The sequence below is a fragment of the Armigeres subalbatus genome, chromosome 3, assembly GCF_024139115.2.
Source record: "Armigeres subalbatus isolate Guangzhou_Male chromosome 3, GZ_Asu_2, whole genome shotgun sequence".
Classification (NCBI taxonomy): Eukaryota; Metazoa; Arthropoda; class Insecta; order Diptera; family Culicidae; genus Armigeres; species Armigeres subalbatus.
The window spans coordinates 292,777,394-292,802,708 of record NC_085141.1 but is presented as its reverse complement, the minus strand read 5'-3'; the positions used below and the strand labels follow the sequence as shown (position 1 = coordinate 292,802,708).

General features: G+C 39.8%; 1 protein-coding gene across 1 annotated transcript in view; it reads right to left on the bottom strand.

Annotated features, from left to right (window-relative positions):
* The window catches only part of LOC134224835 (zinc finger protein 26-like), a 32,853-nt gene extending 7,616 nt beyond the window's left edge, over window positions 1-25,237 (bottom strand). The window contains exons 1-2 of the mRNA XM_062704439.1: window positions 22,710-25,237; window positions 21,798-22,522 (exon numbers count right to left, since the gene is read on the bottom strand). Of these exons, the coding sequence (XP_062560423.1) occupies window positions 21,798-22,522; window positions 22,710-25,010 (3,026 nt within the window). The 5' untranslated portion in view covers window positions 25,011-25,237. The remainder of the gene's footprint in view (window positions 1-21,797; window positions 22,523-22,709) is intronic.
* Between the last annotated feature and the right edge of the window lie 78 nt (window positions 25,238-25,315).

The window sequence follows — 25,315 nt, the reverse complement described above, 5'->3', positions numbered from 1 at the left end:
GAACATTTGTCATAAATTTGCACGCTGAGATTTCTTCAAACAAGTTGTTCAACCAAAGAAGCTTCGATTTCACTTGTTACTACGATGCACTCAATGTTAAAAGCATGCAGACATATGGTGAAATTAACAAAATTTGGATGTCGTTTGTTGTAAGCATCAAATATCATATGATTTGATTTATGTTTTGTTCGAACAACTTGCTTGAAGAAATCCTAACGTGCAAATTTATGACAAATGTTCAGCTTCTGATTTTTAAGAATTTAACGGTAAATCGCACATGGGCAATTATATTACTCAAATTTCCAGGGAAAAAAGAGAAATAATAATATAATAAATTACCAATCATTTGTAATACACTTAAGAATTTCGTAGAACAACGACATTTGGGGGAAACAGTATTTTTATGCACTTAAAAGCTTAAAAATCACTGTAACATGGACAAAACGTAAACGGAACGAATCGCAATGTTCATAAGACTTGTAGAGCACACCAATAGCATCCGTATAGAGGTTGTTGCGATAGTTTTTGACGTTTATATCTCATGTAAGATTTTTTCCAAAATTGAAAATAGCCCAAAAACACTAAATCGACTTGAGCCACCTCGAAATTTTATCCGAATTAGCTGAAAATTTGACAGGAGACTTATTTTTGCATAAGAACTGTGATTTTGGGCTGACCGGTTGAATCTTTGATACTTTTTGAAAACATGAAGAGGTCTAATATATATATATATATATATATATTTTTATTTATTGTAATGATTATTTTTTTTTGCCTTTCTCGTACAACAAAGTTGTACCAGAAAGGCTTTCATTTCACTCCCAAAACGTACTTTTTATAGAGCGCTTGTAGACCCATAGTATTATATACCATTCGATTCAGCTCGACAAACTGAGCAAATGTCTGTCTGTCCGTGTGTGTGTCCGTGTGTGTGTGTGCGTATGTGTGTGCACATTGAAACATTAGCCAATTTTTCTAGTACTAAACCTGAATCGATTTTGCTACAACAAGTTGCATTCGATGGGGAATGTTTTCTTCTTGTTCACTATTGAGTTTCATAATGATGGCACTTCTCAAAAAATAGTAAATATTCAAAGAGTTATGAGACATCATTATTTCGTAACAAATAAGCTATCGATTTTCTAGGTTATGTTCTCCCAAGACACAATAGTGCTGTCCAATGAGCAGCTCGAAGTAGCTCGAAGTTGTTCCCGTCCTGCTCGTTCTTTTTTGTCAACAAACGGGCATGAGCGTGACAGGAACAACTTCGAGCTACTTCGAGCTGCTCATTGGACAGCATTAATTTATTCGAAACCGGCACACTGACAGCATAGAATACACAGCTTACACGGAAGAAAAAACTTCACAAAGAAACATAGAAACCCATTAATGAGTTAAAAAGTACCTATTTTAAGATTTCATGTGTACACTGAAAATTCTCGTTTATTTTTTCAAAATGACCTAAGAAACATATTTTCATGAATGAATTTTAATATTGCGATCAACAGACCAATATGATAGCTTTTGATTGCAGTACACAAATTAATTCATGAATAAAAGGTGACATATGTTCTTTTTAAAAGTTAAGCGTCATTTCTGCCATTTCTTTCCCCTATGGGCCGATGTGAGCAGTGAGAAGTGAAAAGTGAGACGTGAGAAGTGCGAAGTGAGGAGTGAAAAGTAAGAAGTAAGAAATGAAAAATGAGAAATGAAAAATCACCAGATTAGCATTAGTATTAGCATTGAGCAATTCGCACAAATTCGTAGGTGGTACAAGCCAAGACTATTGTATGAGAGTAGCATCACTTTCATCCGTTACCACAGATATTGATTTGGGATTAATCACTATCTCTTAGATGGAAGCAATGTACCCTCCAATAGTCGAGATCTGTCCTGGCCACGTCCTTGCGAATGCTGAGGAATGGGAAGGATGTTTAGTTGGACATCTACTTAAGAAAGATGCAGAGAACTCTACGACCTCTCATAGATGCCACGGGAGGTTTTGGGATTGTGTGGAAGGTTATGACAGTAGGAATCGTTTTGGTAGAACGTGAAACACAGAAAGAACTACGGTAGAAATTCAAAGTAGGAAAGGGACGAGCCTGGAATTGAACCCACGACCTCCTGCTTATAAGGCAGAAGCGGTAGCCACTAGACTACCGAGCTCGTCATGAGAAATGAAAAATCACCAGATGATCCGAAATGAAAACAAAAATGTTTTTCCAAATTTAATCTAGACTATCCTTTGAAAAGAGCTGAAATTTTTTTGCTAATATTTTCAAATGGATATAATAGAAAAACGACGCATCCCACAAAAAAGTGTTGTATGGGTGACCATCGCAAAATCAGTCAAACTTTCTAGTGAAAATATCGGAAACAATCCAAATTGAGCCCTACACTGAAAAAAATCAGTTTAAAATTTTAAAGTCGATTTGCGAAAAAAGCCCTTTTTTATTTAAATGAAATTTTGTCTCAAGATAGGTGATTATGTTCCCTACCAACCGTCCATACATCGCAAGCTGGGCACTCTTAAGGAAAAAAGTTTTTCTAACAAAACTTTTTCTTGTCGGAATTATTTTCAGTGTATTTTCATCTGAAATTAAACCAATGAAAGCCATCGTTATAGAACCCCAAGCAAATCTATTTTATGATACATTGTCCAATTTAGTCACTAAATATAGTTTGTTTTAAATTAAGAGTAATATTAAGAAGGGTTTATATCTTCAAAAAAAATATTATATTCCATTATTAGCTTCTTTAGTTGCGACCAGTTACGACCAAAACATTGTACTCTGCCTGACTGTACAGGAATACTTAATATGAGTATATTATGTATACATATGTTAAATCCACCCCTTAAAGACACTGAAAAAATCAATTCCGTCAAGAAAAAGTTTTTGTTAGAATTTTTTTTTCCCTTCAAAGTGCCCAGCTTGCGATGTATGGACGGTTGGTAGGGAACATAATCACCTATCTTGAGACAAAATTTCGTCCAAATCGAAAAGGGCGTTTTTTTGCAAATCGACTTTTAATTTTTTAAATCGATTTTTTTTAGTGTAGGGTTCAATTTTGAGTTTTTCAAAAAGTTTTATTAGAAAGTTTGACTGATTTTGCGATAGTCACCCATACAACACTTTTTTGTAGGAAGGGTCGTTTTTCGATTATATCCATTTGAAAAAAGTAAAAACAAGTTTGACCCTTTTCAAAAGATAGTCTGAATCAAATTTGAATAAACTAAGTATGCACTTTTCTTTTAACTGCACTTCTTAAATATTGACCAATAAATTTACAAAAAGTCAACTTAAACAATCAGAACACTTGCAAGTTCCCAAAAAGTTCTATTTTGGCTTTACGCATTTTATTACATTTCCCGCATAACTTTTCAAAAGGACCTAAGTAAAATTTTTCATGAATTCTCGCTTAACTTTTCAAAAGGACGTAAGTAACATTTTTTTCATGAATTAATTTGAATACTGCAATCAATATTGTGATTCTCGAGATATTATAGCATTTTGCTCATTCACCTCTGCCTCGCTTAGTTGTGCGCCGCTAAGGTATTGTGTCATATTATGGTACTTTACTCAATTTAAGTGTAGAATATTACATCACAAATTAAACATAATTGCACTACTAATATCCACTTAAACAATATCCTGAACGCAGCACAGGCGGAAGAAAAGCAAAAAAGTACTAAACCTCGAACGAGTTCACGTGAAAATATCTTTTCGTAGAGGGACGACAATATGCTACATACCTTACAAGCGAATGTGGAAAAGCTTACCGAAAGCTCACATCTATTTGACATTGGTTTATTTACTTTTTGCATGGCGCACAACTCGGCGCATGGGACCCGGCGCGTAACTGGTGAGCCAGTATGCTAATTTTAGAAAAGAATCGCAATAGCTTTCATGTTGTTCTGTTGATTGCAGTACTCAAATTAATTCATGAAAAAAATGTTACTTAGGTCCTTTTGATAAATTATGCGAGATCTATACTGCCGTGAATCGCATATCTGTCCCATCTTTGCTGGGTTTCCTATTCATATGGGACAAATATGCGATTCACGGAAGTATAGTACAGCAGAAAGTCCATTGCTGATAAACGTTCATTTCGAACAATACACCGCAGATTGCTGGTTAATTTTTTTTGACATATACTCTGTCTCGCTCAAACCAACAGCGAATAATCTAGCGACTACTTTAGCGAACTATTAAAGGAACAGCTACTTTAACCGACCGTGTCCATTTAGCAAGTACGGTGTTGAACATAATCTGGAGATTAAAATAACACTTAATAAAGTTTAGAAAAAACTTAGCAAGTAACCGCACAATATTGAGTAAAACAAATTAAGGGTGTAGCATTTCTGCATGCGGTGAATAAATTTCGCACCGTGTATATAACTGACAGCATGAATGTTTGTGTTGCTTCTTTCGTGCTTTATTGATGATGCTAACCTCTCAAGCAAAGTTTTCCAAAGCTTCAAATGTGGAACACGAAAACTAATGGACGAACACACACGCGCTAGAGACCCGAAGCCGATGACTTCATCCGCCTCAACACAGCTGAAAAAGTTTCGTCGTTGGAAATAAAAATCGCATACCTACGTACATGCTTTCTCGTGCGCTCGTTACGTTTGCTGCCATTTTGTTTCATGCTTTGGAAGGAAAGAAGAGGCGTGTCATTAAGGCTAACTGCTTTTTGGTTTGGGTGGTTTGGTTGGTTTGGGTGGAATGATGGTGTAGTTTCGGCATATGGGTGATTTGAACATAACGTTCGTTTTCATACACCTCCTTATTTCCATATTATGCGGCTTTTTTCATTTATATTTATGTGAATTGTTGGTTTCATTTTCACAAATGTACTTGTACAATTATTACACAAAGGGATGCAAAATCAATGTATGACATACAACTATGTAGTATGATTGAACTTTAATATTACATTGGTGAAAAAACACTACGTGGGAATCAGGAAAGTTGGAAACATATCGAATTTTAATCCATATGTATTTTTCAAAACGCGCCGTTGCGCTAATCATTGTATTTACTATCGCTAATCATTGTACTACCGCACGATCGCATATTTGTAACATATGCATTTTTTCCTTTCTCGTACAACAAAGTTGTACCGAAAGGCTATATGATTGGTAGAAAAACTTGATAGAAGGCCCGGAGACCCATAGTGTTATATACCGATCGACTCAGCTCGACAAACTGAGGTGACGTCTGTTTTTTTTTTTGTGTATGTGTGTGTGTATGTGTACAAATTTTGTAGGCACACTTTTTAGAACTTAGAATTATCCGATTTACTCGCAACAAGTTGCATTCGACGGGGAATTGTTTGCTATTGGAAATGGGCCCGATCATTGCTTTTCGGAATTATTGAAAAAACATTGTTTTTCCCCAAAGGTCCCCCTTGAAAATTCAAAGAACAATTTTTTTTGAATGGTGGCAAGGCAAAAATATTAAAAATGATCGAAAAAATGTGATATATTCCCCCAAAGAGCTTTTTTGACCTTTCTAATGTGATTTTTTCAATATATTTTATAATGCACGAGAAAGGCATCATCACTGCTAGGTGGATTAATCTGGGTTTTTTTGAAAAGATGAAGAGGTTTTGTGCCTTTTTGAGAAAGAATTCGAAAGGAATTCACTCAAAGGGGCTTTTCCCTCTTCCTAAATTTTTGTTAAAATAAATAATAATAATAATAATAATATGCCTTCCGTTCATTTTTTCCATAATGTCAGCGAAAGTTGTGAAAGAACTTTACTCTCTTAATCATTCTCTTAATCGACCACAAGAAAGTTTTCCTTCATCAAAATCCATTATATAAGAATTCGAAATTTGTAGCACATTTAGTCATCTTGTATCCGTCGGATCGCTATTTGATTTATATAGTGAATTATGATATTTTTATCAGCATTTTTGGTGGACTAAAATTTATATGAGATATCAGATTGAAGTCAGCACTTCAATGAACTACAGTCGCGATTCGCTGATTGGGCCACGACCTCGGCCCAACTAACGAATTCGATTTTTTAGTTGGGACAACTGACAGCCATTTGAACACGTGTATTTCGACTGGAACATCACAAATGATGTCCAGTGATGCCAGAACCCAACCAGTGGAAGCCCAACTAAAAAGTGACCCAAGTATTAAAATCCCAACCAGCAAATCCCGACTATACAATAGAAACATTTCCACAAATTTTAGTAAGGAAATGACCGACGCTATTGTTAATTTCTAATATTATTTATTATTAAATTTGTATTATGAACTTGGCTAGGTAATTAGTTACATTATCGTTTGATTACCATTCTTGAAGCTTTTTTCAAATCTGTTTGAACTACATTCTCCGAGTTATGAATAATACCGCAAAAATGTCAATTATGATGCACGTGCATCACTTAAACACACTCCACATACTTTGTAGTACATATTCTAAATATTTAGAATCAATCATGAAAACAAAAAAAAAATGAAATTTTGTATGAAATTTTTTTCCCGTTTTTGGCAACATCCCCATTTTGGCAACATTAAAATCCGGTCGTGTTGCCAAAATCGGGAAGGGACTGTATTTTAAATAAGATCATTTTTATTGCTTTATGCCAAACGACTATTATGCAAAATGATCATTATGCCGAACGACTTTATGCCAAACAGCTTTATGCCTAACTGGGTAGCCTCCTCCAACAGAGACCTCCATTCCTGCTTTGCCCCTAGAACGATGTTGCAGAGGGTCATCACAGACCAAGGAGCTAGACTTTACTAAGGTGGCGCAGATCAGCGCTGCGTGCCACTATTCGTCTCTTTTACTCTCCAGCTGATCTTATGCAACGCAAATAGTGACGTCAAGATCAGCGGGAGAATGAAAGAGACAACTAGTGACACGCAGCGCTGATCTGCGCCACCTTAGTAAAGTCTAGCTCATTGATCACAGACATCTTTAGATCCATGCTGTATTTCACGCAATTATCCAGAAAGGACATGATCACGTCCGAAAAGTCCGTGATCAGCTCCATTTTGACGTTAGACAACGTCTTACCCGAATGTACTGGGTGGGTATCAAATCAGAATCCAAAATTGGGGAAAGTCACGAAATCATGAAAGATTTTGAACGTTAATAGAGCCTTTATCTAACGAAGGATTTTCGAGATTTATATATCGATCGAATCGGAAACGTTCCAAAAATTTGTCAATTTCATTGAATCTTTTGATTATTTACGATAAGCCATCGAAAATTTCAATTCTTGTCCTACACAGTAGAAATATTAGAACCGACTAATCCCGTTCATGCATTCCTAACACGGACATGATGTAAGTTACGGGCCTTATTGCCTACCGTTTCATTTTCTATGAGTATAAAATTTTTAAATTTGTGCAACGGAAGGTATTTTTCATTTTGTACAACGGAAGGTTGTTGTGTCGTTGTGTGAAGAATTTCGTTCAAAGTGCAAATTAACCGCTTTGCGACGCCATAAAATTGTCGTCCGTAGCAGAATCACGAACGCGCGTCGGAGGGAGATGCTACAAATAGTTATTCGCATGGATGGCATCAGTGGCATCCACGTGAAAGTTTCTCAAGATTCTGATTTGGTTTTGTTACTGTTTGTGACTGAAAAGGAGAATTATTAAAAATCAAACGGTTCTTTTAAGTATCAAGAGAGCAAAGCGCCTTTTTCTATCTCGGGTGACCAAATGAAAGTATCATTGGTTCTTTGTTCAATTTCGCATGAAAAGCAGTCATGAAAGGATGTTGTGCTTTGTTTTAAAATAAAATTTCTAAATTATTTTAATAGATAGGGGGAATGACGGCTTTGGCAGGTTTTATTCTATTAATGTCAGGGGGGTTTTATGACCTAATTTGGCCTAAACATTTCTTGCATATCAAAGTATATTGTAGCAAAATTTCATAAAGTTTGGTCGACAAAAACCCCCTGCCATAGAACAAAACCTGCCAAAGCCGTCTTTCCCCCTATATGCAAAAAAAAATGACAAGTCGATAAATTAATCATATTCCTTAAACCAATTAATTGAAAGTGGTAAACACCTAACCACGATTTGTTTTTTTTTTTTAGATTTTTGTAGCATGCCTTTCATCCTTCGCGTTTCTACAGAAATTGAAAGGGGTATATATGTAGGGAGTGGGTGCTAGTAGTGGACCCCGTGCGTATAATGGACCCCCTGATCAAAATCTCAAATTAAATGTTGGAATCAACAATTTTCCGTCGGGTGGAGTTGCTCCATGTAACAGGACAGCAGTTCCATACATTTGTTATGAACAGGAAAACACAAATTCAGTATTATTAACTAATTTGTGAACGCAAATATGCTAAAGGGTCCATTACTAGCACACAAGGGGGGGTTCATTATAGGCAAAAGGAACATGTGGGAGGAATATGTGAATCAAATGGGGGACCATAATACGTGTATAAACAAACTCGACGTTGCGTATTATGGAGAGGTGGTCATAATAGGCATGCTAGCTTCATAATTTTAAAATCACTTTTTTATTGGTTAAAATGAATATTTTGGCTAGTTTCATGTACGAAACACGATGCTAGTACCTGTTGCTTGTCATCTGGTGCAACAGAACTACAATTTGTCAAGAGGCTCGCTCTAGCGAAGCGGCTGAAGTAAATTTTATTCGTTAAGGGGTCCATTACTAGCATTCAGGCAATATAACTAACGAACGGATGGGTCAATTTGCAAGATTTTCTCACTAATCGTTTCGCCTTGGGCTCTTCTATGTTCATATGTATGAAAAGATAGAATATTTCGCCCGCCTAGAAAGCTAGACAAATGTAAAAATGCTACGCTTTTATGAGTTCCAACGAAAACCATCAAGCTCGAAATGAAATCGATCTAGAATGCCACGCTGCAATCAACTAAACGATTGACATTGACAGATAAGTAGAAACAACAACCCGACCAAGATCGGGAAGGTTTGACTAGTAATCAATAAAGTTAACCCTTTGCCCACGCCCCTTTGGTGAGTGTTACGGTTACACAATATTTGCACTCATATCGATCAACAAAGAGGCAGGACTAATGGGCCTCCTTTATTGTTTATAAGAAAACTGCTTTACCGCATGCGCGTGGCATTTTATTTGAACTACTTAAATTCGATTATTTTTTGATTTTTGTTTGTTACATTATTTTCAACATTTCAAGTGGGTGACCACTTGAAATGGCCCTTCATGTTTGATATTGTTTCTATAGCAATGGTTGGAATTCAAATGTAATTTATAAAGTTTATCTAATGTATCAAAATAGCCAAAACAATAATACTTTAGTTAACACTAAAATCATAACCATAATAAACTACAATGCGTATTGTGTTACAATAATATCCTTACGTTGTCCAACGTCTACCTTGCGGTCGTGTCTTGTACACAACCCTTCTGATTTTTTAGTTGTTTATGTTGAGGATCAATCATTTTTCAAGAATTAACCTTGGAAAATAAATGAAAGTCTTGCATATTAGATGAAAATCCTTTTTCGTTCCATCACTTTTACACCTCTCACTCACTTTTCGCGAGAATTATCGCAGTAACAATAATAGCTGTGGGGATGCGTTTACTCTAGCCACACCACCACGCTATCTGTATGAAAGCGTTGAATTATTTGTTCCACATAAGCTATCACAAGAACCTTCTTTGTGCATCGGGGTTTATTTTGACCCAAGCACACCCAAAACAACGCTGTAACTTTGTAATACAACGAGATAAAAATCTGAAAAATTCTGACTTTTCCTAACATTTGGAAACTAAGATTCTCTGAGAAAATCAGCTTCCAGTGACATCTAGGAAAGGCGCCACAAAAAAAGTGACACATTGTGCATTGGGATCCATTTGGACCCAAGATTTCATCACGATCACAAACACTCAAATTTCAACCGATTTTCAATCTTTAGGCACAAAACGAAAGCTGTAGGTTCCTAGAATAATGATTCATCCAAATTGACCTCTCTAGTCCCTGTTTGGTACTGTTTGAGCTTCTCAATTTGGCACCTAATTTTCGAGTTTCGTGTCAAGAAACATAAAATTGCTTGCAAATATTTGCTCTGATGATCCCAAGTGTATTTGCCATCTGGATCTGGAATATCCGCAATAATGGCCAATTCCAAAAGTTCGTCCCAGAGCTTCGTGATTGTTTCGTAACCATCCATTCTGGAAAATTGTGGGTGTCCAACAGGAATTCCCGGAAGAACTTCCGGAGGAATTCTTGGAGAAACTTTTTTGCGGAGGAACTTCTGGAGGAATTCCCGGAGGAACTTCCGAAAGAATTTTCGGAGGAGTTCCCAGAGCAACTTCCGGAAGAATACTCTGTGAAATGCCTTTAGGAACCTTCCGATGAATTACTTGATGAACTTCCGAAGGGATTGCCGGAGGAACTCCTGGACCAACTTCCGGAGGAAATTCTGGAAGAACTTCCAGAGGAGCATCTGGAGAAGATTCGAAGGAATTCAAGGACGAAAGCCGCCACGTCGCCATCGCTGGCTGATAATGATCTATTACTCTAACTTTTGGAATTGGCCACTTTCACGGGTGTTCCGGATTCTACGAAAGTACAATTCCATTTAATTCCACCGCTTGATTGTACCTTTGACAGATACGTATTTCAATCTCAACAGTAAGGCAGTCCTCAGTGTCTCGTACTTGACTCGACTTTTATTATTGTCATTGCATATATATAATTCACCCATATGAATGAAAGTGAAAATTAGCAAAGCTGTGGCATGATTCACCATTTTTACTGATATTCCTGACCACCCGGAAGACCGTTTAGAAGACATTCAGACGTCCCAGAAAATTCCCAAATAAAATGTGGAACTTTGGGATAAACTTCTGGAATCAATCATTTTTACGGATGTTCCAACTTTTCCGGAGAACCGTTTTGTAATCATTGGCGATAAAAGAGGACTTTTACTGTTGATTGCAGGCGTAACATGCCATTAACAATGTTTTCTAAAAATCGATCGTGATTTGGAACTTTTGGTAGGTCACATAGGAGCATCACTATTGACTCCACCTATAATTCGCCATTATGTATGCCAACGAAAATACGCAGCTCTTTTGATGATTTTTTAGTATTAACCTGTTTTACAGATGTTCGGATTTGCTGAGGACCGTAATGTAGTCATTTCGGGTCATAGAAGACTTTAACTATTGATTTTATAAACATTTCGCTGATATAAACAGTTTCAAAAATTTGCTTCGAGATGAACTTTTGGAATTGATCACTATTACGGATGTATCGGATTTCCAGGAGTGTCGTTTACGGTCATCTCAGAAGACTTACACAATTTCTTGCGCACATAATACGCCCGTATGCAAGGGTACGAATAAAATAGCCCTTGCATGCCCTGGAATTTTTTTTGAAATTGGCCACTTTTACGGATGTTCCGGATTTTTCGGAAGGCCATTTCGAGAGCATTTGGGAGTCACAGAAGATTTTCACTATTGATTACACTCAAAATTCGCCAGAATGGATTGCTACAAAAAAAGTCACGAAGCTAAGTCAAAGCAAAATGTTGTCAGGAACAGTACATGCACGATATACCGTCGAACGGAACGACTTGCAACACATGCGTTTTTCGCAAGTTTATATTTTTGTCTTTCTCGTACACCAAGATGTAACGAAAAGGCTATATATATATATATATATATATATATTCACTTCCAAGACGATTTTGTGATAGAAGGTCCGGAGACCCATAGTGTTATATACCAATCGACTAAGCTCGACGAATTGAGATGATGTCTGTCTGTGTGTATGTGTGTGGATGTGTGTATGTATGTGCGCAAAATAAAACTCACTCATATTTTAGGCACTTATCTTGCTCCGATTTGTTTGCAATAAGCTGCATAAGGGATCAAAAGTTATGGCCAAAAAACGATTTAAATAGTTTTCCGCGAGCGGTAATGGGCGCCAGCTTGCCTGCGAGCCAGTCTCTGATTTGACGTTTTTGGAGGTCAACTGCACCCACTGCTCCGAGCATTCTGACCAATGTGATTCAGTTAATTCAAGCCTTCTTATATACACAGGATTCTGTTTTTACGCGATTTGTTTTTGATCGTGTGACTTCAATTTAGCCCCAAACTCTTCGCAACATGTTTCAAAAAATCCAGAATAAATCCAAGAAAAATCACATGATAATTAATATGCGCTAAACATTTAGGATGATTTGAAAACTGAGAAAATGTAAATCGTGTAAAAACAGAATCCAGTGTACCACATTGATCAAAATGCTCGAATAGTGAGTGCAGTTGATCTTCAGAAACGTAAAATCGGAGACTAACACGCAGGCAAGCTGGCAGCCATTACCGGTCGCGGAAAACTGGATATACAAAAAAAACACGCTAAGAAATTCTCACTATTTTTTTTAGTATATCTAATGTACGAGAAAGGCACAAACACCGCTAGGTGGATCAATCAGATTTTCTGTCACAGAATTTCTTTTACGACAGGAACCATACCACGAAATTACAAGAAACCTACCCGAAGAACCTCAAAACGGAAACTTTGACTCACGGACAAACTTTCCATCCGCTCGGCGCCCATCAACCATTTTACGTTATTTAAATACAAAAAAAAAAACAGTAAACTAACTAGGGACTATGGTGGTCAAACGGTGAAGAGCCAACTCTGATGGATGGTTTGCTGCTTGCAGTGGAGTGGGGAATGCCTTTTTAAAAAAGTAAGTCTCACAGTAATCGTGAAGAAATGAAAGAAAGGAGAACACTTTCAAGAACCATTATCCATGGAGCGACTGATGATGTCCATCTTTCCTAAACCGACAGTATGAGCTTTCTATTGTCTGAAAATATCAAACGATCCCTTAAAATCCTTAAATAACGGAATAAGATGCTTAAGCGTTGCAATTCAATAGTTGCAACAGTTTTGCAGCTATCGGACAGCAAAACTTCAAATTGATGCCAGATTCAATGATAGCTGCATTGCGCTGCACATTTAGATGTACCTACACCCAGGTTTTTTTTTACACGGTTGGAATTCATTAATTTCTCGGGTAACCTGATTTTTCACAGCTTTTTAAATACCCCCTGAATTTTCTTTGATTTTTTGTGAATTTTTTCGTGGGGTTAGCTCATTGTTTTATTGATGCTGAAGGTCTTAAACGACTAAAACCAAACCGTGTAAAAAAAACCTGGGTGTACTTTTATTGCATCTGACTTCGATTGACAATCGTTAGAAGTGAAAAGTTAAAAGTGAGAAGTAAGACTTTCGAAGTGAGAAGTGAGAAATGAGAAGTGTGAAGTAAGAAGAGAGCAGTGGGAAGTGAGAAATGAGAAGTGAAATGTTAGAAGAGAGAAGTTCAAAGCGAGTAGTGAGAAGTGAAAAAGAAGGGAAAAGTGAGAAGTTAGAAGTGAAAAGTAAAAAAATTGAAAAGTATGAAATGAGATGTGCGAAGTGAGAGGTGAGAAATTAATAGTTAGAAATGAGAAGTTAGAAGTGCATAGTGAGAAGTGAGTAGTGAGAAAATAGAGGTGAGAAGCGAGATGTGCGAAGAGAGAAGTAAGAAGTGAGAAATAAGAAGTAAGAAGTAAGTTGTGAGAATGAAGGAGTATGAAGTCAGACCGCATCGTGCTGTTCGGTTCTTTTTCTCTTTGCGGAAGTAAGTTTTTCTGGCATTCAGAATGAAATCTTGAGTAACCTTCAGGGGATCAAGGTTTCATTTCACATTGCTAGGAAGGGTGACTGCCGCGTTTTGCCGGGATCCTTTGACGATCGCAAACGTCTTCTTCAGTATTTAACTGAGAAGCGGCATGAGTTCTTCACGTACGACGACAAAACTGAACGTCGTCTTGAAAGGTCTCTCTAGTGATGATCACTGGATGAAATTGAAATTTTTCAATTACTTGGATTTGCGCCAGTCCAAATAATTAAAATAAAGAAGAAATCCCAATCTGGAACTTTCCAGAGGGGCATTTCTCAAGAATTTTATTTAGTTCTCTTTAACAAAAGTTCATTTCTGATAAAACATTTCCGCAGGCTTGGGGGAAATTTCCAAAATCCCACCCAGTGCCGTAAGTGCCAAAAGTGGGGTCATGGAACCAAACATTGTCACATGTATGCTAAATGCATGATTTGTGGTGGAACCTCTCACGCCAAGGACGCATGTCCTGTGAGAGAAGATTCCAATTAAATTAAGCGTGCAAATTGTAGGGGCAATCATAAATCCAATTTCTGGCAATGCCCTTCACGCAAAAAAGTTTTGAATTCCCGTGCAAAATTGATGATGGGAAATTCCAATCGGATCCCAGATTCGACGGGTAGAAATTTTTCAAACGCTCAAATTTCGAAATCGGTTACCGGTTGAGCAATTCATACCCACCACAATTCACGAACAAATTTTGCTGCTCCTCAACGGGTAGCAAGCACTTCAGTAAATTCCAATTTTTCGAATGTACCTACGTATGCTAACATCGCTGCTGGTACACAAAATGTATCTTCTCAAAATGAGGTTTATACCCATGCCCCAACGGAAAATAATGGTCATGTAGCATGTCTGCTTCCGATTTTGATTTTCTAACTGAACAATTGTATCACATGATTGATGCAATGTTCAAAGCAAATACCATACCTGAAGCTGTTCAGGTTGGTATAAAGTACACACAAAAAATTATTATCGGACTCCGTTTTAATGGATCCAAATAATTGTGTGAAAGTTCTAAATTAGAAAACCCGCTCTCTAAAGGGTAAGGAAGATGAATTATTCAACTTCCTAACAGTTCATAATGTGCATATTGTCATTATAACTGAAACATATTTAAAACCAGGACTCTTCATTAAAATAGATCCAAATTATGTTATCTACAGAAATGATAGTCTTGACAGCGCCTGTGGTGGGGTCGCCATTGTCATTAACAGACTTATCAAACAAAAATTATTTTCTTCGTTCGAAATCAAAGGTTTTGAAACCTTGGGAGTTTCTGTTGAAACAAATTTTGAACAATTTTCCTTCATTGCAGCTTACTTGCCTTTTCAATGCAAAGGACAGCGAAAGAATTTGTTGAAAGCTGATCTTCAAATTCTGACTCGCAACAAATCAAAATTCTTCGTAATTGGTGATTTCAATGCCAAACACCGTTCATGGAATAATGCTCAAAGCAATTCCAACGGCAAAATTTTATTTGAAGATTGTTCTGCGGGATATTATACTATTCAATATCCCAATGGCCCAACTTGTTTTTCTTCCACTCGAAATCCTTCGACAATTGATTTGGTTTTAACGGATTCAAGTCAGCTGTGTGGCCAATTGGTAACTTATGCTGACTTTGACTCTGATCACCTTCCTGTGACATTTGAAATCTCACAAGAAGCCATTTATAAACCAATCAGCTCTACTTTTAATTATCATAGAGCTGATTAGGATTTATATAAAACGCATATCGATAGGAATTTTGATGCTGATATTCCTCTCGATACCAAAAGTGATATTGATAATGCTCTCGTATCTTTGATAAATTTAATTGTCGAAGCCAGAGGCATTGCAATTCCTAAATGTGAAATTAAATTCAACTTCATTATTATTGACGACGATCTTCAGCTACTGATCCGTCTTAAAAATGTGAGGCGAAGGCAATATCAAAGAACTCGCGATCCCGCGTTGAAAATTATATGGCGAGATTTGCAAAACGAAATTAAAAAACGTTTCGCTATTCTGATAAATACCAACTTTGAGAATAATGTCTCGAAGTTGGATCCCAGTTCTAAACCCTTTTGGAAATTAACGAAAATTCTTAAAACCTCAAAAGCCAATTAAAGCGCTTAAGAGGAAAATAAAACTTTATTAACAAATGGCGAAAAGGCTCAAAAACTTGCTCAGCAGTTCGAGAGTGTCCATAATTTTAGTCTAGGTCTCACTAGTCCAATTGAGGATCAGGTTACACGGAGCTTCGAAAAGCTTCTCAATCAAGAGGGCAAACGAGGCACGATACAAACGGGCGCGGAACAGGCAAAACTTGATTTTCCGGAGGAAAAAGCGCCATCAGGAAGATCGTGATCGTGAAGAAACGGAGCAACTGTACTGCGCTAATAACGCACGAAAGTTCTATGGGAAGTTAAACCGTTCACGTAAGGGCCACGTGCCACAGCATGATATGTGCAAGGACATAAACGGGAACCTTCTTACGAACGAGCGTGAGGTGATCCAAAGGTGGCGGCAGCACTACAAAGAACACCTGAATAACGATGTGGCAGACAAAAATGGCGGTATGGTGATGCACCTGGGAGAACGCACGCAGGACATAATTTTACCAGCTCCGGATCTCCAGGAAATCCAGCAGGAGATCGGCCGGGGCTGAAAAACAACAAAGCCCCTGGAGTTGACCAACTACCAGGAGAGCTGTTTAAACACGGTGGTGAGGCACTGGCTAGAGCGGTGCACTGGGTAATTACGAATGTTTGGGAGGATGAGGTTCTGCCGCAGAAGTGGACGGAAGGTGTCGTGTGTCCCATCTACAAAAGGGCGATAAGCTGAATTGTAGCAAATACCGCGCAATCACATTGATGAACGCCGCCTACAAGGTACTCTCCCAAACACTGCGAAAATCGGATGACTGCGGTGGGCCCGGTACACTTCACTTATCTTCAACAATGCTACATATCTGATGATAGAAATTGGTAAAGTAAAGCCACCTCAAAGATTTTGGAAATCAGAATTACCCACATCCTCAAGGTGAATTAAAAAATCATAAGGGTTGTGTACAAGACACGACCGCCCGACGTAAACTACGTAAAACTGTTTGGTGAAATGAAGAACCTAGTGCCAGTGCAAGAATACATGTTTGCAGCAGCTCTCTACAATACGCGCTCGTTATTCTGCTACGACGTCGTACTTTGAACAAATTCGTCTCGCCTCAATCTTCCTGTGTTTAAAATGGTGTCCATGAGAAGATTCGAGTAATTCCCAATAATGCATATTTCGAATCACTAACGACCACACGACCCACGCCATAGGCTGGAATAACAAAACCAAATAGGAATCTTGAAAGAATTAAACTTGACAGCAGCTCTCTACAATACGCGCTCGTTATTCTGCTACGACGTCGTACTTTGAACAAATTCGTCTCGCCTCAATCTTCCTGTGTTTAAAATGGTGTCCATGAGAAGATTCGAGTAATTCCCAATAATGCATATTTCGAATCACTAACGACCACACGACCCACGCCATAGGCTGGAATAACAAAACCAAATAAGAATCTTGAAAGAATTAAACTTGACTGCCACTGAAGCCATCCATGCGAATACATATTTGAGCATATCCCTCCGACGCGCGCTCGTGTTTCTGCTACGGACGCCAGGCAACTAGAGATGTCGTAAAATCTCGATTAATCGATTATTAACTAATCGATTACTCTCGATTCTTGACGATTATTGAATCGATTCATCGTTGAGTAGTAATCGAATCAAAATTAATCGATTATCATAACGATGAATCGATTAATTGAAGTAATCGAAATCTAATAGTTGTCGTAAAATCCCGCTTAATCGATTACTCACGATTCTTGTCGATTATTGAATCGATTAATCGTTGGGAAGTAATCGATTTAAAAATTTATCGATTATCACAACAAATAATCGATTAATCGAAGTAATCGATTAATTTGCGACATCTCTACCGATGCTGGGACCGCTCTCCGCGATATTTCAAATGAAATGCCACGCGCGCGGGGGAAAGCAGTTTTCTTATAATCAATAAAGATGGCCCATTAGTCCCGCCTCTTTGTTGTCCGGTATGACTGCAAATATTGTGTACCCGTCACACACTCACTAAAGGGGGGTGGCTACGGGTTTAACTTTATTGATTACAAGAAAGCAGCTCTTCCGCGCGCGCGAGCCATTTCGTTCGAGATGTCGCGAAAAGCAGATCGTAGTCCCACCATCGACTTCGGCGGAGCTGCAACCGGAAATTTCATTCTCATCGATGGTGTGGTGCATGCGGTCGTTCGCGCTCAGATTAAATTTTCTTATCTAAAGTACTAATGATTGGCTACCATCAGAGAAAGTAGCTCTTAAGCACAAAACAGATAGGTATGATAGAACAAACTGCAATTTTCAAAAATGCCTCTTTGCGTATCAACAATCGACGAACGGCACTCCCGTACACGCTTAAAGTCAAGTACACATCGCATGAATAATTTTTACACATCACGGCGACGCCTTGACCGACTCTCACAATGATTGAAAATTTTGTGTGAAACACGACCAGTCGCTGTGTACTGTCTCACATACGCATGGTATGTGTAAGTGAGTTTGCCTCGAACTGTCAAAGTTCCTTCGGGTCGCTATGATTGCGAACGTGTGCAGAATGCACCGCAAGGATTCGTACTTTTTCGGTTGTTTTTCCTTTTGCTTCGATGGCGAAACAACAAAATGTGCGAATACAATCATCGCACTGTGTTTTGTTGATCGAAACGATTGGAGAAGTCTCCGAATAAGTATGGAAAGGTTGATTACATTTAACATCAATTAGAAAGCATACAATTCAGGTTAGGTCCGGATTCCGACTGCTCTCTCGCTGTGTGAAATGCACTCATTGAAAATCGTCGGCCATCGGTTACACAAAAGTGAGTAACATGGTAGTTACTCATAATATGAGTTGTTCCAGGAGAGGCCCGTTTTGTGTGAACGGAACACAAAAATATGTAATTCATTTTAAGCGTGTATATCCAAGGTGAAAAAAGAGACATCGAAGCATGCGATGCTGCTCTGTCTTATGCACGTTGTTCAGTGAAGTTTGACTTCCACCGCTAGGTTCGCTAGCGTTTCATAATCATGGAAGGATCACATTCCATGGCAAAGATGCCTATATGTTATGTGTCTTAAGTCACAACTTGAGGCGAGATGAATTTTGTTCAAAGTAAAACTTAATTGCTTGGTGATGGCAGATTGTTTTCCATCGGTAGCAGAATCACAAGCGCGCGTTATAAAAAGACGCTGCCGATAATTATTCGCGTGGATAGCAGTAACAGTCAAGTGAAATTTCCCATCAAGATTATAATTCTAGTAGGTGGCCTGCTACTTGTTTAAGGTTTTATTTCCATCCATGCGAATACATATTTGCAGCTTCTCCTTCTAAAGCGCGCTCGGACCGGCAGTAATACTATGATTCCGCTACCGATAATAAACAATTATGCTTTGTTCTATGAAAAAAGTTCGTCTTATATCAATTTTCTCAATCACTTATCAATCACTGAATCATTGTTCAAAATTAAATCCACAGCAAGAAAAGTAGTTAAGTGCTAGACAAACATCATATAATTGAGCTCAGAATCACGCTAGAATATTTCACTGAAGAATTTTCTAGTTCCTAGCGGTTGCACTATAGACAAATTATTTCAACTTAACCTTCCTCCCAAACATAATGGTGGTTCTGAAAAGATCCGATTCATTCCCAATTATGTGCCTCACCAACAACAACTACTGGACTGCGCGACAGCCATCTGATGATTCGGCTCTACGCACGCCGTTAAGTGTCAGATCCAAAAATGCTGCTTGTAACACGGATGTAAAGATGTACTGCTGTTCTCACGACCGCCACCACTATCGAACGAAAAATTTTCATCCGCACCACCACAGCCGTTGTCGCTAGGACCGCTTCTGGACTCCTTGGTCCGCTTTCCATGAAATCCAGAATGAAAATGACGCGCGCACGCGAAACACGGGGCTTTTTATATACAGGAAAAACGAAGCAGTGGATCAAAATGCCCGTACCTTACTGCAATCTGATGTCCGTGTTGGGGATTTATGAATGGGATTGATTATTTTTGGATTTTTCACCCGGTTTGGAAAGAAATAACATTTTCAATAGTTTGTCGTTGATAATGAATAGTTTTAATACAATTAGCAAATTGGTGGAAAGTTTCCGAATCTATGATTAACAAAATCTCGACAATCCGTCGAAAGATAAAGTCGCCATTACCGTTTGAAATCTTACATGATTTCGTGACGGTCCCCAATTTGGAAATTTTCTTTTTGCACCCTGTATCCGAGGCTTCCCCTTAGACGTAGTTAACGTCAAAATGCGCGAACAAAAAACACGTCCGTAGGTGCTGCTGTCTCGAACTGGAATGGGCCACGCGCGCGGGAGAGCAGTTTTCTTATAATCAATAAAGATGGCTCATTAGTCCCGCCTCTTTGTTGTCCGGTATGACTGCAAATATTGTGTAACCGTCACACACTCACCAAAGGGGCGTGGCTACAGGTTCAACCTTATTGATTACAAGAAACCAGCTCTTCCGCGCGCGCGAGCCATTTCGTTCGAGATGTCGCGGAGAGCAGACCGTGGTACCACCTTCGGCATCGGCGGAGCTCCTACCGGAAATTTTATTCCCGGCGATGGTGTGGGTCGCGCGGTCGTCGTCATTAACATTAGCAGCGCTCAGTTTAAATGTTCTTGTATGATGTAGGAGGAATGACGGCTTTGGCAGGTTTTGTTCTATTATTGTCAGGGGGGTTTTTGTTGACCAAATTTTATGAAATTTGGCCACAATGTTCTTTGATATGCTATGATAAGATATGATATTTGATATGAAGTACTAACGATCGGCTACCATCAATGAAAGTGGCTCTTGGGAGCGTCAGTCATAATGCGAATCAATTGTTTGCATGGTCTCCTTCCGATACTTACTTGGGATTCAACTACCAACGTTAGCGTTGCGCTTTGAATAAAGTTCATCTCGGAACCGATTTCTTTTTCAATCAACAGGAAAAATACAAAATTAGTCTCGCGGGAAAATTTCATGTTGTGCCGACAACATCCAAATCGTTGCAAACGCCACATTAGTGAATAAATTGCTGTAGCAATCTTCCGATGACAGCCTATGCTCGGACCGGCACTAATGCTATGATTCCGCTGCCGATGCCAAACAATTATGCTTTGTTCTATGAAGAAAGTTCGTCTAATATCAACATTCGCAATCACTAAAATCATACAACTCCGAATTACGCTAGAAAATTTCACCGAAGAATTTTCCAGTTCCTAACGGTTGCACTTTAGGAAAATTATTTCAACTTAACCTTCCTCCCAAATATAATGATGGTCCTGAAAAGAACCGATTAATTGCCACTTATGTGCCTTATCAGCAGCCACTGGGCTGCGCGACTGCCATCCGATGATTCGGCTCAACGAACGCCGTCGATTGCCAGATCCGCCGAAGATGGGACACGGATGAAAATGATGTGCTGCTGCTTCCACGACCGCCACCACCACCGACCGAAAAAATTTCATCCGCACCACCACACCGCTCAGACAGCCGTTGTCACTGGGACCGCTTCTGGACGCCCTGGTCCGCTCGCCGTGACATCCAGAATGAAAATGACGCGCGCACGCGAAACACGGGGCTTTTTATACACAGGGAAAACGAAGCAGTGGATCAAAAGGCCCGTACCTTACTGCAATCTGATGTCCGTGTTGGGGATTTATGAACGGATTTGAATTTTTCACCCGGTTTCGAAAGAAACAACGTTTTCAATAGTTTAACGTTGATTTTCAATAGTATCAATAGAATTGGCAAATTGCTGGAGAGTTTCTGAATCGATTGATAAGCAAATGTCGAAAATCCATCGAAAGATAAAGACGCTATTAGCGTTTGAAATCTATCCTAATTTCGTGACGGTCTCGAATTTGGAAATTTCGGTTTTACACCCTGTATCTGAGTCTTCCCCTTAGACGTAGTTTACGTCAAAAATCATGACAACGATGCTCTTCGACCATCAAGAAGTTATTCCTTCTGTATAGATCAAAGAGCATGTTAGTCCTACTTACTTGCAAATGCTGCACTCAAACGGCTTATCTTTGGAGTGGTGCATCTGGATGTGTTGCTTCAGCTGGCAGGAAAACTTGAAAACCTTTTGGCAAAGTTTGCACTTTCGATCGCTATCGTCGCTGAATATCTTTTTGGCGGTTTGCGTTTCCTGCTTGGTTGTTTTGATCCGCTCGATGTGCGTCTTCAAATGTTCGATCAGCTGATCCTCCCGTTGGAACAACGCCGAGCAAACCACACATTTGTTACGTTTTGTAGGCCCAGTTGTCTCCCCACTCGTCGTTCGTGGTTCGCTGTCGCCGTCCCGATTGCTTGTGTGTCCTTCTTCTAGAACCGGTTCGACCATCTCCTCTAGATTCGCATTGAAGTTTTCATCCTCCAGCAGTTTGATGGGATCTTCTTCCTCCTCATTGGCTAGCCGTTCCTCTTCTAAATGGGTCAGTTCGTGCCGCTTGAGGTTCAGCTTGTGCACGAAGCTGTAGTGGCATTTACCGCATTCATACGGCTTTCCAGGTTGGTGGTGCAAAGCGGTATGTTGCTGCAGTTGACTGCGGAAGGTGAATACTTTGTGACACAGGTGACATCGATGGTGCTCTCCTGACCGCACCCAAGAGCGCTTCTTTTTTAGCGGAGGACTTTCGCTGTCATCTTGCAAAGGATCTGAGGGATCTGCTCGCACGCGATGACCTTTCAGGTGTTGATTATATGCATCCTCTGAGTCAAGGTTCTGTGTATTAGAATAAAATACAAGAATATCATTAATGTTGTGTGAAACTATTAAAGTAACAGGCAGAATATACGAAATTGTTTTAATAAAATATGTCGACATTTCTTTCACACCATGTTATCTTATATAACTATTTGAATATACTCTTGGAATGTAAGAGATTTTATACACAAATAACACCACATACCTGAGGACAATAACCGCACTTGTACATTTTCGGGGAGCCAGTTTTGCTGACAGTCGACGAATGCGGCTTCAAGTCCAACTTGGCGGCAAAGGCACTGGCCGATGCGCTTTGCGCTTGCGATGATCCATCGGATGCCGACGCAACCGGGGAAGACGATGCCTGTGGTCCTCCCACGCTGCTGCCGCTCTTCGATGTCGGCGAGTGGAGACTTTGCTCCAACTCCTGAACGGTGCTGCCTTCATTGGCCACGATCGAGCGATGGGTTTTCAAATGCCAGGCCATCGATTTTTGCTTCTGGAACCGAGCGGAGCAAAGTTTGCATTTGTAAACGAGCGAAGCTCCGGGAGGAGCCTTCTTCACTTCGTCGACTGGGTTGAGGGGTGCAGCAGGGGAAGGTGGCACGGCGGTGACATTCTGTTCCGATTTGGAATGTTTCTGCATGTGTCGCAGCAAAGTACCCTCATACTCAAACCGATAGTGGCAAACCGTACACTCGTGCGGTTTCAGCTCCGAATGGTGGATGATTTTGTGCTGTTTCAGATTGCACGCATAGGGGAATGTCTTGTGGCAAAGTTCACACCGGACAGCGGGTTTTCCATCCTGTTTTGGCGTAATGCTGAGGGGGTCTTCCGATCCGTTCTGCGGTGTTTGCTCATCGTCGCTAACATCGACTGCATCGGACTCTTTCGGAAGTTGGAAGTCAGGATGGGTTTTGATGTGGTTGTTGAATAATTCACGTGATTCACATTCTACACCGCAAACGGTGCAGGCGTAACATACTTCTGAATGTTTCAATTGGGCAGCTTCCAGCTCGTGTGTTTTCATATGATTGTTGAGAACCGATTCGCGGTTGAATGTTTCGGAACAAATTGGACAGGCATGGCCATGGCGACCATCGATAATGCTAGCGGTCAAGATGGCTGCGGGAGCGGTTTTGTTCAGCGGTGGCGGCGGATCATCCGAATTGTTGTCGTGCTCTGCTACCATGTGAATGTTCAAAAGCTTCCGTTTTGGGAACGCCTCATCGCATTCGGTACATTTGTAAGAAGCAGGCTGAGCGGGATCCTTGCCTTGTTCGTGTCGCAGCATATGAGCATTGAAGCTGAATTTCATAGCGAAGCGGTAATGACAAATTCCACATTCGAAGGGACGTCCTCTAATGGTATGAACCGTTCGATGCCGTTGGTACAGTGGCAAAGTGGTCAGCTGCTTCTGGCAGATTAGACATTTGTAAACCTTTTCTCCCGTATCCGGATTAATGGAGATATCTAAATCTTTTTTCTCTTCTTCGTCCAAGTCGTCGGTGTGGTCCAGATCCAAATCTGGTTCGGCTTCAAGTAATTCCGTTTCTGGAACAATCGAACTTTCAGGGACAAGCGGAAGTTCCGGTTCCATGTGGGTCCGCATGTGAATAAACAATCGCTGCTCAGATTTAAAAGTGTACTTACATTGAGAGCACTTGAAGGGCTTTTCTGGATCATGCTGAGCAAGAGCATGTTGTTTGAAGTAGCTGAAATACTTAAAATCTTTACCACACAGAGTGCAGTGGTGTCCTTTAGGAGTGACCTTTACGAATTTCTCACATTGAAAAGCCGGTTTTGGCGGAGTCAAGATCGTTGGGAAATTATGTTCTTGTAGCTGCACCAACACTTCCGGTCCATTCCGCACTGACTGTATCCGCAAGTTCGGAGTGCTGTGGATAGTTTGAGCCAACGGAGCCCCATAGAACCCGCCATCAAAGAAGTAATCCTCGTACGGATCTTCTCGTTTAACTTGGCCATCATAATACAGCTCGACATTTGATAGTTCCACATCGTCGTCATCATCGTCTATCACTTCCTGTTTTACCTGAACTCCTCCAAGTTGTGCCTGCACTTGCAAAAGTTTCCGAATTCTTTCGTCACTTTTGATACACATTTCGTAAAGTTTGTAAGCCTGCACCAACTTCGCCTTGCACCCCGTACATATTTTATCTGGCATTCCGTCGTTGTTGACCTGCGCCAGCGGTGAGCAAACGCTGACCAACATCGAATAAAGCGTCTTCGATTCCACCGTCGTCCGGAAAAGAGATTCCAAAGGTAAGCGGCCATCTTCTGGGCGCCCATCTAACATACAAATGCGACAGAGGGCACCCAGGGACTGCGGGGTGCCCGCCATTCCCGAATTCGATATCCGGCCATTAGTGCTTCCACCGCCTCCTGCCGCTCGCCGATTTATCGCGTCAATGATGTTGCTACTGCTGCTGCTGCTATTGATGTTGTTGATATTGGTAGCGGATGTTGCTTCCTGAGTTTCCATCATTTTTCATTCACCACAGAAGAAAATCACTCTCGGCACCGTAAACACACAGCCCCAGTGTCGGGCATTGATAACAGAATAACCTCCAAACGCGAGAAACTATCGAAACACGAACAATTTTTCAATTGTTTTAGGGCGCGATGACAACCATTAAACTTGCGGTGTGAAGCGAATTCGTCGGCCTCTTTTTTGAGCACAGTCGATCACCATCGCTGCCGAGGAAGCGGTTGCCAGGTTGTCAGAATTTTGATACTTTGAGTTAGAATGGTACATGCGGGCAAGAAAATTTTACCTCAACATTTTTTTAA